At 43.8% G+C, this 15,164-nt stretch overlaps 1 protein-coding gene across 1 annotated transcript; it reads left to right on the top strand.

The window, feature by feature from the left end:
- The first annotated feature begins 7,401 nt into the window (after positions 1-7,401).
- LOC110526793 (cell surface glycoprotein 1-like) lies at positions 7,402-14,876 on the top strand. The gene is made up of 5 exons (XM_036981443.1): positions 7,402-7,626; positions 10,838-12,286; positions 14,061-14,123; positions 14,304-14,382; positions 14,493-14,876. Exons 1-5 carry the CDS (start codon positions 7,539-7,541, stop codon positions 14,671-14,673), a joined length of 1,860 nt encoding a protein of 619 aa, XP_036837338.1. The 5' UTR covers positions 7,402-7,538; the 3' UTR covers positions 14,674-14,876.
- Positions 14,877-15,164: the final 288 nt, after the last annotated feature.

The raw sequence follows: 15,164 nt of genomic DNA, 5'->3' as shown, positions 1-15,164 counted from the left end.
GTTTCCCTGGGGCAGCTTTACTTCACCAAAGTCGTTATTAGATACATTGTTTTATAATTGACAGATGACCATGTTTGTTATCAAGAAACATTTTCCACAAGCCTGCCTTTTACTTAGTGTTTATTGGACTGGCAGTGTGTAGGATATCATGGGGAGGTAGCCTATAGATGGCTGGGGTGAAAAGTGGAGGGGTAAGTCCAGGCCAATAGGGATTTCTAGGTTCTCGTCAGACAGGATAAAATGCCTTGTGTTGACAGAAGTGCCGGGGACATGTGACAGGCATTGGATCGTTGCATGCTGAAGGCTTAGGCCTTCACTTAGGGAGTGGATATTTAAAGACATGGTAACAGGCACGTTCACCAAAGCTGAGTTTACTGACAAGGAACAGATAAGACTGATTTAGACACAGTCTTAATGTATACTATGGTGTTACTATGGTGATAGTATGGTGATACTATGGTGATACTATGGTGATACTATGGTGTTACTATGGTGATACTATGGTGATACTATGGTGATAGTATGGTGATACTATGGTGATACTATGGTGATACTATGGTGATACTATGGTGATAGTATGGTGTTACTATGGTGATAGTATGGTGTTACTATGGTGATACTATGGTGATACTATGGTGCTACTATGGTGATACTATGGTGATACTATGGTGATACTATGGTGATAGTATGGTGATACTATGGTGATACTATTGTGATAGTATGGTGATACTATGGTGATAGTATGGTGTTACTATGGTGTTACTATGGTGATACTATGGTGTTACTATGGTGATACTATGGTGATACTATGGTGATAGTATGGTGATACTATGGTGATACTATGGTGATACTATGGTGATACTATGGTGATATTATGATGACACTACGGTGATACTATGGTGATACTATGGTGATAGTATGGTGTTACTATGGTGATAGTATGGTGTTACTATGGTGATACTATGGTGATACTATGGTGATACTATGGTGATACTATGGTGATAGTATGGTGATACTATGGTGATACTATTGTGATAGTATGGTGATACTATGGTGATAGTATGGTGTTACTATGGTGTTACTATGGTGATACTATGGTGATACTATGGTGATACTATGGTGATACTATTGTGATAGTATGGTGATACTATGATGATATTATTGTGACACTATGGTGATATTATGATGACACTACGGTGATACTATGGTGATACTATGGTGATAGTATGGTGTTACTATGGTGATATTTACTAGGTGTTAAAATGGCCAGCTCTTATGTAATATTTACATCAACCCTAATCTTGTAGTTCGTTGTACTTGTTCTCATTAGTTCTCATTCCCTATCATCCTTCCATGCTACAAGACCCCACTTGGATCAGCCAATCACAGTCCACCATTCCCTGTGCACCTCACTGAACCTCGCTCCTGTCTTCAGAGTGAGATCGCGGTCAGAAGAGAATGGATTCAATAATTATTTTAGCAACAATGTTTATCTTTAATGTACAATCTGTATAAACTATGAGAATAGAAAAGTTCAGAACTTTTGTGAAACATCACAGCACAGTTGAACAATATATATGGCAAATAGAAATCAACACTGGATGGTGTTAAAGTTAGATGGGAGGGGTTGAATGGAGCTGAAGGGTGGGACTAATAACAACAAGATAACTCATTTTAAATACACTGTGTCCGTAAAAAGTACATAGGTTCAGAATTTCTGTGAAACAGCACAGTTAAACTATATATGGCAAATAGAAATCAAACTGGATGGACATCAGAAATAGATGGGAGATGACCATGTTTGTTATCAAGATGTTGCTAAGGCGATCAAGTTCATATTCACCATGTTCATCAGGTGTTTTCCTGTCATGTGTGTCATGTTACTACTAGCCAGCTAAGCCAGAATATGAGCCACTAACGCTATCTCGTTCGGCTTGGTGATGAAGCTCACATGTACTGTTTCAAGGGAAATATATTCTGTTTATGTTGTCTGTTGATGCGTATAGCTGTGTTTATGTACATTTACAGTCTTTATGTAGCCTCGTGCTACCATGTACTGTGTGTAGCCTTATGATGTATGTATGTAGCCTCGTGCTACCATGTACTGTGTGTAGCCTTATGATGTATGTATGTAGCCTCGTGCTACCATGTACTGTGTGTAGCCTTATGATGTATGTATGTAGCCTCGTGCTACCATGTACTGTGTGTAGCCTTATGATGTATGTATGTAGCCTCGTGCTACCATGTACTGTGTGTAGCCTTATGATGTATGTATGTAGCCTCGTGCTACCATGTACTGTGTGTAGTCTTATGATGTATGTATGTAGCCTCGTGCTACCATGTACTGTGTGTAGCCTTAGGATGTATGTATGTAGCCTCGTGCGACCATGTACTGTGTGTAGCCTTATGATGTATGTATGTAGCCTCGTGCGACCATGTACTGTGTGTAGCCTTAGGATGTATGTATGTAGCCTCGTGCGACCATGTACTGTGTGTAGCCTTATGATGTATGTATGTAGCCTCGTGCGACCATGTACTGTGTGTAGCCTTAGGATGTATGTATGTAGCCTCGTGCTACCATGTACTGTGTGTAGCCTTATGATGTATGTATGTAGCCTCGTGCGACCATGTACTGTGTGTAGCCTTAGGATGTATGTATGTAGCCTCGTGCGACCATGTACTGTGTGTAGCCTTATGATGTATGTATGTAGCCTCGTGCGACCATGTACTGTGTGTAGCCTTAGGATGTATGTATGTAGCCTCGTGCGACCATGTACTGTGTGCAGCCTTATGATGTATGTATGTAGCCTCGTGCTACCATGTACTGTGTGTAGCCTTATGATGTATGTATGTAGCCTCGTGCTACCATGTACTGTGTGTAGCCTTATGATGTATGTATGTAGCCTCGTGCTACCATGTACTGTGTGTAGCCTTATGATGTATGTATGTAGCCTCGTGCTACCATGTACTGTGTGTAGCCTTATGATGTATGTATGTAGCCTCGTGCTACCATGTACTGTGTGTAGTCTTATGATGTATGTATGTAGCCTCGTGCTACCATGTACTGTGTGTAGCCTTAGGATGTATGTATGTAGCCTCGTGCGACCATGTACTGTGTGTAGCCTTATGATGTATGTATGTAGCCTCGTGCGACCATGTACTGTGTGTAGCCTTAGGATGTATGTATGTAGCCTCGTGCGACCATGTACTGTGTGTAGCCTTATGATGTATGTATGTAGCCTCGTGCGACCATGTACTGTGTGTAGCCTTAGGATGTATGTATGTAGCCTCGTGCTACCATGTACTGTGTGTAGCCTTATGATGTATGTAGGTAGCCTCGTGCGACCATGTACTGTGTGTAGCCTTAGGATGTATGTATGTAGCCTCGTGCGACCATGTACTGTGTGTAGCCTTATGATGTATGTATGTAGCCTCGTGCGACCATGTACTGTGTGTAGCCTTAGGATGTATGTATGTAGCCTCGTGCGACCATGTACTGTGTGTAGCCTTATGATGTATGTATGTAGCCTCGTGCTACCATGTACTGTGTGTAGTCTTATGATGTATGTATGTAGCCTCGTGCGACCATGTACTGTGTGTAGTCTTATGATGTATGTATGTAGCCTCGTGCGACCATGTACTGTGTGTAGCCTTATGATGTATGTATGTAGCCTAAATTTGCCTGTGCCTTTGCTTGTGGTGCAGTTGCTATCCCACGTTGGTCGTGGTCTTGTGCACATGTGCAGACCTTAATTACATGGCAGTCATGTTGTATATATGCTCACCAGTCACTGGGCCTTTGTCCTGTCAGTGTGTTCTACTAGCTGTGTGTATTTGGCTTTGCCCCGTACGTTGTCTGGAAGCCCCTACTTATGCTTATTATTTTCTTGTATCTTTCCATTGAATAACTTTTAGGAGTGTGGCGTGTTGAACCCGATATCTGCAATAAACCTGTTCTGAAGACATCTGATTAGTTCTTGGCAGACAGACCTGTGGTGGCTAAACCTTATCCACTACCACTTGTATCTCTCTATTAGTGCTGCTCTACATGGTCCCGACCCAGCAGCCTTTAGTATTGCTCACTGTGGTGGAAGTGTTTCACTTGTCATCTGGCACGGACACACACAGACGCACAGTGTAGCCACGAGTAACCGCATACAGGAAACTTCAGTCAATATGAAGCATGTTTGGAAATTCCCCACAGGATTAACGATCATTTCCACATCCTCCTTCCATGTTACAGACATCTCTTTCACCATCCTCCTTCCATGTTACAGACATCTCTTTCCACATCCTCCTTCCATGGTACAGACATCTCTTTCACCATCCTCCTTCCATGTTACAGACATCTCTTTCCCTATCATCCTTCCATGTTATGGACATCTCTTTCCCCACCATCCTTCCATGTTACAGACATCTCTTTCCCCATCATCCTTCCATGTTACGGACATCTCTTTCCCTATCATCCTTCCATGTTACAGACATCTCTTTCCCCATCCTCCTTCCATGTTATGGACATCTCTTTCCCCATCATCCTTCCATGTTACGGACATCTCTTTCCCTATCATCCTTCCATGTTACAGACATCTCTTTCACCATCCTCCTTCCATGTTATGGACATCTCTTTCCCCATCCTCCTTCCATGGTATGGACATCTCTTTCCCCATCATCCTTCCATGTTACGGACATCTCTTTCCCCATCCTCCTTCCATGTTATGGACATCTCTTTCCCCATCCTCCTTCCATGGTATGGACATCTCTTTCCCCATCATCCTTCCATGTTACGGACATCTCTTTCACCATCCTCCTTTCATGTTATGGACATCTCTTTCGCTATCATCCTTCCATGTTATGGACATCTCTTTCCCTATCATCCTTCCATGTTACATACATCTCTTTCCCCATCATCCTTCCATGTTACAGACATCTCTTTCGCTGAAAAAGCAATAAAAACATGTATTGTAGTCAAACATGGTTTGTTCTACTGGAAAACTAGGTCAATTGTGTCTGTCTGTGTACATATGTAAATGTCATGCATCCCACCATCCCCATGTCTGTGTGTACTCACAGGCATGCATGTGTGTGTGTGTGTGTGTGCATGCTTACATGTAGGTCTGTCAGTGTGTGTGTGTGTGTGTGTGTGTGTGTGTGTGTGTGCGTGTGTGTGTGTGTGGTGTGTGTCTTCAGTATGCATGCATGTGTAACCGGTGTGAAATGGCTAGCTAGTTAGCGGTGCAATCATTGACGTCACTTGCTCTGAGACATTGAAATAGTTGTTTTCCCATGGCTTTTGTGGAGAGAGATAGGTAACAATGCTTTTGTCAATGTGTTCAGAGAGTCCCTGGTTGAAGCCCAGGTTTGGGGGAAGGAGAGAGACGGAAGCAACACATTATACATGGGAGGTGTGTGTGTGCGTGCAGGAGCAGGCCTTTTATTTTCTCTCAGGCTCTCTAGAGCTTCAAAGGCCTTAGTACCCAGACCAGGAAGTGATGACAATTCTACTTTAAGCCAGAGGGGTGTGTGGTGGACGAGACGGGACAGGTGTCTACTACCCAGCCCACACATGTTAAGTCATCAGAGAAACACACCTCTCTACGTAGGTGCTGTGCTGAGTCATCCTGACTTCCTGTTGGTCCTGACTGGGCCACCAAATACCCTCTACTGAGTTATCCTGACTTCCTGTTGGTCCTGACTGGGCCACCAAATACCCTCTACTGAGTTATCCTGACTTCCTGTTGGTCCTGACTGGGCCACCAAATACCCTCTACTGAGTCATCCTGACTTCCTGATGGCCACCAAAGACCCTCTATTCCCATCAGGTACTGCAGCTCAATGACTATAGAGAAGAATGGGGCATGTTGAGCCATGTTGTACATTCAGCATCACTACGTCAAGTGAAATATTACATTCTTTCTAACAAAGATATCTACAGTACATATAGTCTAGGATGTTGTGTATCCCTGGAAATAATCATCATTTATGTAAACATAACAGTTTTGAAAACATAGCTTGGTCTATTGGCATAACAGCGGGTATGGGGTAGGTTGAGCATAGGGACAGAGTAAGTTGAGCTACCTTGGGGTAAGAGTAATGTGTCCTGTGACATTGGGGGTGATGGTGCTGGTAGGTCAAAGTTTCATTCATGGAATGGAGTTGTGGTATATTGTATATCTTAAATGTATGCATACATTCAGATATAGATTCTCTCTGTTCAATTTCACTTACCCTTCCATTTGTTGACCAGTTGTCTGGGACAGGGATGTTGTTTTGATGCGCCAATTCCTAGACAAGTTCTCTGTGTTTGAGGCTACTAAGCCCATGAGACTGATCTGTGAGACTCCATGTCATCAGATATGGACTTGTGTTCCTCTGCTACTCTAGCTTTGCAGCTGTTCCAAAGGACTTCTACCATTCTCTCACTTCCTCTCTCAACAACGTCAAGGGGAACCAGACCACTGCTTGTTTTACATTTGTATACACGAGACACGATGATGTCTGCTCTGTTATAATACAAAAATGCACTATCGTGAGTTCATATGCATGACATATCGCAAAAACACTATGCATAAAACTGACCAAATGTAATCAACAAAATAGAATCATCATTTGTATGGGTAGTGGTGGCTATTGGCTCAACTTACCCCGAGGCAAACATATAGACTATGTTAATCCACACAGCTACAAGGATGCACTTTCCTGCTAGGTTTAGGACCTCATATTTGAGCAGGAAAATAATCTTGCAGCAACAGAAAAAGTGATTATAATTAATGGACATTTTTGCAGCTGTTGATACATTTTTTATAAGGGGAAATCAAGTCTGAAATGTAAAAGTTTAAATGACAAACTTCAGAAGCCTTTTTAAACCTCAAATACACTCCACTTTTTAAATGTCCTTTCATTGCAGGAAAGTTCTCCTGAAACAGAGTGATCAAATGAAGATCTGTAAAACAATCTTAAAACTATCTACTTTGGTTTAGATACGAGCATCATGAAACCTATTAATACATTCATTTGACTTGGTGAAAATCATAAAAAAAAAAAAAAATCTAACTTGCTTACCACTTTTTCCATGTGGTTTCATCCTTCACAGACTCCATGAAATGACAATCTGTTCCTAAATATTTGGTCATGATTAATATGGTTGGATGAAAAAATAAAAAAGTGACCTATTGGTAATGTGAGATAGAGGGATATGGATAGTTAGAGAGAGAGAGAGAGAGAGAGAGAGTGTGTGTGTGTGTGTGTGTGTGTGTGTGTGTGTGTGTGTGTAAGAAAGAGATAGAGGGAGAAAGCCAGAGAGGGAGAGTTTTTGAAAGAGAGGGTGTGTTCTGTGTTCTAGCCCACCTCCGCCAACCAATCGACTGTCACTAGCTATCGATGATGCACTGATTGTGACTCGCATCTCAGTATAAAAAAAGTTGAGCTACACCCTTCAAACCAGTTCAGTCATCCCACAGACACTCCTAGGAAAACAAGCCAGCCTTCTTGGGAACTGAACCACAGAGCACAGCAGTACACATTCTCTCATCTCTCCCTCGATGCCTATCTCTGATCTCAGGATGTGGACTCTACTGCTTGGGGTTATTTTCGGACTTCTGGCACCTGTTCAGTCCGACCCTGTTCCTGGTGAGTAACAATTTATTACTGTCCCAGGAAACCCTGCTCTTTGGCTCAGTTGGTAGTGTATGGTGCTTGCAAAGCCAGGGTTGTGGGCTCAATTCCCAGGGCCATCCAAAAGTAAAAATGCATGAGAAATTGTGTTCACATTAAACAAGATCAGATATTATTGGGGGTTGTTGGGGTTGCTTGTCACAGTCTGATAACCATCCCCATTGTAACAACATACCCAGTAAGCTAAATTATGTTGAAAAGACACCTAGAAGCCTTATTTTCCAGACACTGAAAAGACATCTATGTTCCACAAGTTTGGACAGCATGGTACAGTACAATGGAGTTTAATTCAGAACAGTACAGTACAGTTCAATGGAGTTTTATTCAGCATGGTACAGTACAGTCCAATTTGCTTCAGTACAGTATATCTCTTTTTTTAACTTTCTTGAACAAAATATATTTCTTTGAGTCATTGTGTTAGTATAAAACAAAATAATTTAAAAACTTTTGGGAGCATATAGCTCAGTATTTATATTATTTATTTTATACAGTCTTTCTTGCTTGTCTTTATCAACGATGTCAATAATTATGGACCTGACTGTATTTTGTATAACTGGACTTGAGGAGACAATAATCAGGGTTATTAAGGCATCCCCAGCTGGCCATTGGTTGTGTATTAATCTGGGTTATTAAGGCATCCCCAGCTGGCCATTGGTAGTGTATTAATCTGAGTTATTAAGGCATCCCCAGCTGGCCATTGGTTGTGTATTAATCTGGGTTATTAACACATCCCCAGCTGGCCATTGGTTGTGTATTAATCAGGGTTATTAACACATCCCCAGCTGGCCATTGGTTGTGTATTAATCTGAGTTATTAAGGCATCCCCAGCTGGCCATTGGTTGTGTATTAATCTGGGTTATTAACACATCCCCAGCTGGCCATTGGTTGTGTATTAATCAGGGTTATTAACACATCCCCAGCTGGCCATTGGTTGTGTATTAATCAGGGTTTTTAAAACATCCCCAGCTGGCCATTGATTGTGCAGCCAAGTAAAATGGGTCACTGTCTAAGACCTCCTGTTGTATCTGAACACAGGCTTATGGAATTCAAGTAATCCTATCCTCGTCTGATGAGTCTGCACTTTTCTACTTCACCGGAGAGCCTCATTGTGTTTCAAACCTACCTGTACTCTAGCTCAGTGAAATCTGGGGGACCTATTCTTTACATGTTTAGTGCCTAAGTCCCCCTTCCCTCCCCCTTCCCCCTCCCCACGTAGACAGACACACAGCAGTCTTTGTAGCAATTGCTGAGCTGTTCCAACAGGTGCATTAATGTGCATATCCAAAGTGCTTTGGTGAGTTTCATACAAGCTTGGGTGAGAAGGGAGAAACCTCATACAGGTAACACTGTTATTGGACAGGGAGAAACCTCATACAGGTAACACTGTTATTGGACAGGGAGAAACCTCATACAGGTAACACTGTTATTGGACAGGGAGAAACCTCATACAGGTAACACTGTTATTGGACAGGGAGAAACCGCATACAGGTAACACTGTTATTGAACAGGGAGAAACCTCATACAGGTGAAACTGTTATTGGACAGGGAGAAACCTCATACAGGTGAAACTGTTATTGGACAGGGAGAAACCTCGTACAGGTAACACTGTTATTGGACAGGGAGAAACCTCATACAGGTGAAACTGTTATTGGACAGGGAGAAACCTCATACAGGTAAAACTGTTCACAAGTGTGTTAGAAATGGAGGCCTGAGATTGCTTGACGTAAAGGATAATGTATTTGGTGTCAAATTTTAAGAACAATGTCAAAGATAAGAGCAGTTACTTCTCCTTTTGTTTGAAAACAGTATTTAATGACACTCAACATTCCATGAAACAGTTAAGCTGCTTTGGAGGATTCAACAAATACCTAAGGAAAGGGGTCAGAGATAAGTTTGGGATTGGGCAACAGTATCCCTGGTCAGCTCCCTAGTAGCCCCTCTCGCCACAGTACACACTTAGAATTAGTGGTGACTTGAGGAACCCAGGAGATCCTCAAGGATCCCCTGAGTTTCTCAAGGAACCATTGCTAGTCAATGGCTCATATGTGCACCTTTGTTTATTTGAGGGGTTCTTGGTGGAACCTTTAACGTTTCAATGTAGCAACAGGTTCCAGGAGGAACCCTGGAGTGGAGGCGTGGCTTATTAGGGGTGTGGCTTTAAGATATATCTTGTTGGGTCACCGGTTTGAGTAAATGTCCTTCCTGTTCATCTGTTCTGTTGTTCAAGGAAGCTTACAGAGGTGAATGACTTCCTCAGTCAAGAGCCTATGAAAATTGCAAAGTTGGAATAGTTACTACTTTATTACTATATTTAATCAGCAATGTTTATATTGTTCATATTATATTAGAATATGCCATATGCATAAATATTGAAGAAACGTTGAAATTTGCAGTGTACAAGCTGAACATGGTGAATAGGAATTACATTTACTCTAACGGGTGCCCCCCAAAAAATGATCTGAAAGCCACACTTCCAATAATCCACACCTCTAGTCTCCTCATAGGCTGCCACCTCTACAATATATTATTAAAAAGGTTCAAAATGGAACCCCTCCCATCACAAAAAAGGTTCCGGTGGGGTTCCAATAACCTTGTTGAGCTGGAAAGGTCCTGCCGGTGCGACAACCCAAAAGGTTCTTCCAGGCATCTTCACTGCTAAGAGTGTATCCCTGGTTAGCTCCCTAGCACGCCCTCTTGCAGGAATAAGATATATGCACATCTTATTCACGTGAAAGCCTCTGTTGGGGCATAACATTTGGGCACCTCTTCAAAGCCTATCCTAAACTCTTTTGAAGTAGCACTGTTGACTAATTATGGCAACAGAACAGGGAAAAGAGACAAGCCAAGACATTGTTTATTTAAAGGCTTGGGTGTGTTGATTTTGCGGTTGAATAAAACCAAATGATTTGATGAAACTGCCTCTGTCAAACACAAAGGCAGACGATTAGTCATCCCAGTTAATAATCATGTTTCCTGTATGGTGAGTCAGAACACGACAGGTTCACACAGGTACTCCAGGGAGGAGCCTGAAAGGCCACGATACTCCCAGGCCTTCCTTTGTCATGCAAAGACATCAAAGCTCAGTAATTTTCCTCTACTGTAAAGGTCAGGACATGATGTTAGTAGGTAATCATTGAGCTGAGGTCTTTTCTTCCCTTTGTCACAGCCCCGACAGAACCTCCCGCTCTGGCTGCTGGGGATTTTCTTGGAGAAACTTTCAAGATCTTCAAGAAGCTTGTAGTGGGTCCCCCGGATGCCACCAATGGAACATCCAGCAGTGACGAAACAGTGGACCTTGATCATTTGGTGACCCCTGACCCTGTGACATCTGACCCGGAAGACCAGCTGCCCACCTTTGACCCAGAGGAGGGCAGCACAGATGAGACAGAGGGCAGCACTACAGAGGGAAGTATGAAACACCCCACTTCAGGACAAGACGATGAAGGGGAGCTGTTTGACGCCAACCTTAAACCTAGCTTTAACCTCCACCCCAGTCCAAGTCCTCGCCCCAGTCCAACTCCTCGCCCCAGTCAAAGCAACACAGAGGACAATTATGAAAAGTACGACTATGATTCCAGTCCAAGTGATAGACCTGATTCACCAGAGGAAGATGAAATTATCCTGGATACTGAAAGCCCCACAGCAGAGTTTGTCCCCACAGTAGAGTTTGTCCCCACAGTAGAGTTTGTCCCCACAGCAGAGTTTGTCCCCACAGTAGAGTTTGTCCCCACAGCAGAGGTTGTCCCCACAGTAGAGTTTGTCCCCACAGCAGAGTTTATCCCCACAGTAGAGTTTGTCCCCACAGCAGAGTTTGTCCCCACAGCAGAGTTTGTCCCCACAGCAGAGTTTGTCCCCACAGTAGAGTTTGTCCCCACAGTAGAGTTTGTCCCCACAGCAGAGTTTGTCCCCACAGCAGAGTTTGTCCCCACAGCAGAGTTTGTCCCCACAGCAGAGGTTGTCCCCACAGTAGAGTTTGTCCCCACAGCTGATTTTCAGATGGATTTGGAAGATGTTAACGCAATCCTTGACGCTAACCCCAGCCCCAGTCCTTATCCAACTCATGACGCTAACCCCAGCACCAGTCCTTATCCAACTCATGATGCTAGCACCACAACAGAGCTAGAGGAGTTGGAGGACGATAAATTCAGACCAAACTTTGTCGCCAGCCCTAGTCGTGTACCGGATCCCAGTCCCAGCCATAGTCCCATCTCAGAGTTTGAAGAAGAAGACCTGTTACCTCTTAGCCTTGATCCAAGCTTTAGTACCACCTCCAGACCTAGCCAAAGTTCGGGCACCAGCCATACACCTAGTTCTAACCTAACCAGTATGACAGGCTTGGAGGAAGGCGGGGCTGCAGAGATGAATACAGAGCTGGCCTTCACCCCAACCACCAGTTCTGCTGCACCTACAACAGTCAGGATGAATTCAGACATCGAAGGGTCAGGGTCGGGATTCCTGCCTCAGAGTAGCACCACAGTAGCAGCCCCTGCTGGAGAGGAGGACCAAACATACAACTCCCTAGTTGATAAGCCATTCATTGAAACAAAGACAAGAATTCAAGGCAGCAATAGGCTTGCTCTACCAAGGGAGGAACCGGCAGTGGATTCCTCTACAGGTACAGTACTGCTTATCCAGGAGAAGTGATATTAATATTCTGTCCCTTCAAAGCTCTTGTGTTCATAATGGGTGGCATTCAGCATTGAGATCCTTGTACTTTACTCATACTTCTGTGTAAATCATTCATTGATGTCAATGGAAGGCTTGCACAAAGGTATTGGGTTGTCCAGTCTGAATACATCCCATTGTATCTGTTAGCAGAGTGGGCTAGGGCATGTCCATTGTATCTGTTAGCAGAGTGGGATAGGACATGTCCATTGTATCTGTTAGCAGAGTGGGATAGGACATGTCCATTGTATCTGTTAGCAGAGTGGGATAGGACATGTCCATTGTAACTGTTAGCAGAGTGGGATAGGACTTGTCCATTGTATCTGTTAGCAGAGTGGGATAGGGCATGTCCATTGTATCTGTTAGCAGAGTGGGCTAGGACATGTCCATTGTATCTGTTAGCAGAGTGGGCTAGGGCATGTCCATTGTATCTGTTAGCAGAGTGGGCTAGGGCATGTCCATTGTATCTGTTAGCAGAGTGGGCTAGGACATGTCCATTGTATCTGTTAGCAGAGTGGGATAGGACATGTCCATTGTATCTGTTAGCAGAGTGGGATAGGGCATGTCCATTGTATCTGTTAGCAGAGTGGGCTAGGACATGTCTGTTGTATCTGTTAGCAGAGTGGGCTAGGGCATGTCTGTTGTATCTGTTAGCAGAGTGGGATAGGGCATGTCTGTTGTATCTGTTAGCAGAGTGGGCTAGGACATGTCCATTGTATCTGTTAGCAGAGTGGGCTAGGACATGTCCATTGTATCTGTTAGCAGAGTGGGATAGGACATGTCCATTGTATCTGTTAGCAGAGTGGGATAGGACATGTCCATTGTATCTGTTAGCAGAGTGGGCTAGGACATGTCTGTTGTATCTGTTAGCAGAGTGGGCTAGGGCATGTCTGTTGTATCTGTTAGCAGAGTGGGATAGGACATGTCCATTGTATCTGTTAGCAGAGTGGGCTAGGACATGTCCATTGTATCTGTTAGCAGAGTGGGCTAGGACATGTCCATTGTATCTGTTAGCAGAGTGGGATAGGACATGTCCATTGTATCTGTTAGCAGAGTGGGCTAGGACATGTCCATTGTATCTGTTAGCAGAGTGGGATAGGACATGTCCATTGTATCTGTTAGCAGAGTGGGCTAGGACATGTCCATTGTATCTGTTAGCAGAGTGGGATAGGGCATGTCCATTGTATCTGTTAGCAGAGTGGGATAGGACATGTCCATTGTATCTGTTAGCAGAGTGGGATAGGACATGTCCATTGTATCTGTTAGCAGAGTGGGCTAGGACATGTCCATTGTATCTGTTAGCAGAGTGGGATAGGACATGTCCATTGTATCTGTTAGCAGAGTGGGCTAGGACATGTCCATTGTATCTGTTAGCAGAGTGGGATAGGACATGTCCATTGTATCTGTTAGCAGAGTGGGATAGGACATGTCCATTGTATCTGTTAGCAGAGTGGGATAGGACATGTCCATTGTATCTGTTAGCAGAGTGGGATAGGACATGTCCATTGTATCTGTTAGCAGAGTGGGATAGGACATGTCCATTGTATCTGTTAGCAGAGTGGGATAGGACATGTCCATTGTATCTGTTAGCAGAGTGGGATAGGACATGTCCATTGTATCTGTTAGCAGAGTGGGATAGGGCATGTCCATTGTATCTGTTGAACACACTATTGAACACATCTCTTTGAGTGTGAATTGTAGTTAATCTTTCTCTATTTCCACAGTTCTTCATGATGCAGCTGCTGTAAAACCAACCCCATCCAGACAACATGATTCATATACATCGGGTCAGTTCCTGAATCATACACGCCCAGCTAACAAGATATTCTACTGATACATCAGGGAACGTTCTGCTCCTTTGTGCAGTTTAAATTTGAAGACAATGTTTTGTGAACGTACTAGAGGACCCAGTAGACACGGTCACTTCCCCTCACTGTCTGCTTCGTCTTCTTCTCCTCCTCCTCCAGGTTGGTTGATCATCGTTGCCTTCGTCGCGGGCGTGGCAGTCTTGGTCGTAATCTGTGTCGCCATAGGTACCAGAGACAGGTAAAATCCACCTCTTTCAACCCCATCCAGGAAAATATGTTCATGAGATTGAAACATGTTGTCACTTAGTTACAAACCATGGAATTAAACCATGTTAAATCATCTTGCAGGTGGAATGCACCGGCCCAGGCATCTGAGAAGAAGGTCGCCAACGCGAGCTCAGGAGATGAGAAGGCGGAGCGGGAAATGGAGAGGTTTCTGTCTAAAGAGAGGCCGAGGGAAAACACCCACGCTGGAGAGTACACTGTTATACTTCTGGAGGACCTCCCAGAGAAAGAGCCGCTGGACTGAGACGGGCCAAGGAGATGCAGAACGGGGACAAAATAAGAACAACGAACACCTGAGAAATAGAATGGAACGGGTCTCCCCATTCTAGTCAATGGTGGCATAATGGGTGGCATAATGGGTGGCATAATGGGTGGACTCCCCCCCATTCTTGACACACACAGGAAACTGTTGAGTGTGAAAAACCCAGCAGCGTTGTAGTTCTTGACACAAACGGGTGCACCTGGCACCTACGCTGTTCAAAGGCACTTAAATATTTTGTCTTGCCCATTCACCCTCTGAATGGCTCACATACACAATCCATGTCTCAATTGTCTCAAAGCACAATCCAGTCTCCTCCCCTTCTTCTACACTGATTGAAGTGAATTTAACAAGTGACATCAATAAGGGATCATGGCTTTCACCTGGATTCACCTGGTCAGTCTATGTCATGGAAACATTTCTCACAGCAGGGAAAGAATCCTGCAGCAACTGGAAATGTGAATGATTGTGTGGAT

The sequence above is a fragment of the Oncorhynchus mykiss genome, chromosome 6 (genome assembly GCF_013265735.2).
Source record: "Oncorhynchus mykiss isolate Arlee chromosome 6, USDA_OmykA_1.1, whole genome shotgun sequence".
Classification (NCBI taxonomy): domain Eukaryota; kingdom Metazoa; phylum Chordata; class Actinopteri; order Salmoniformes; family Salmonidae; genus Oncorhynchus; species Oncorhynchus mykiss.
This window is presented reverse-complemented; position numbering and strand designations above follow the sequence as displayed.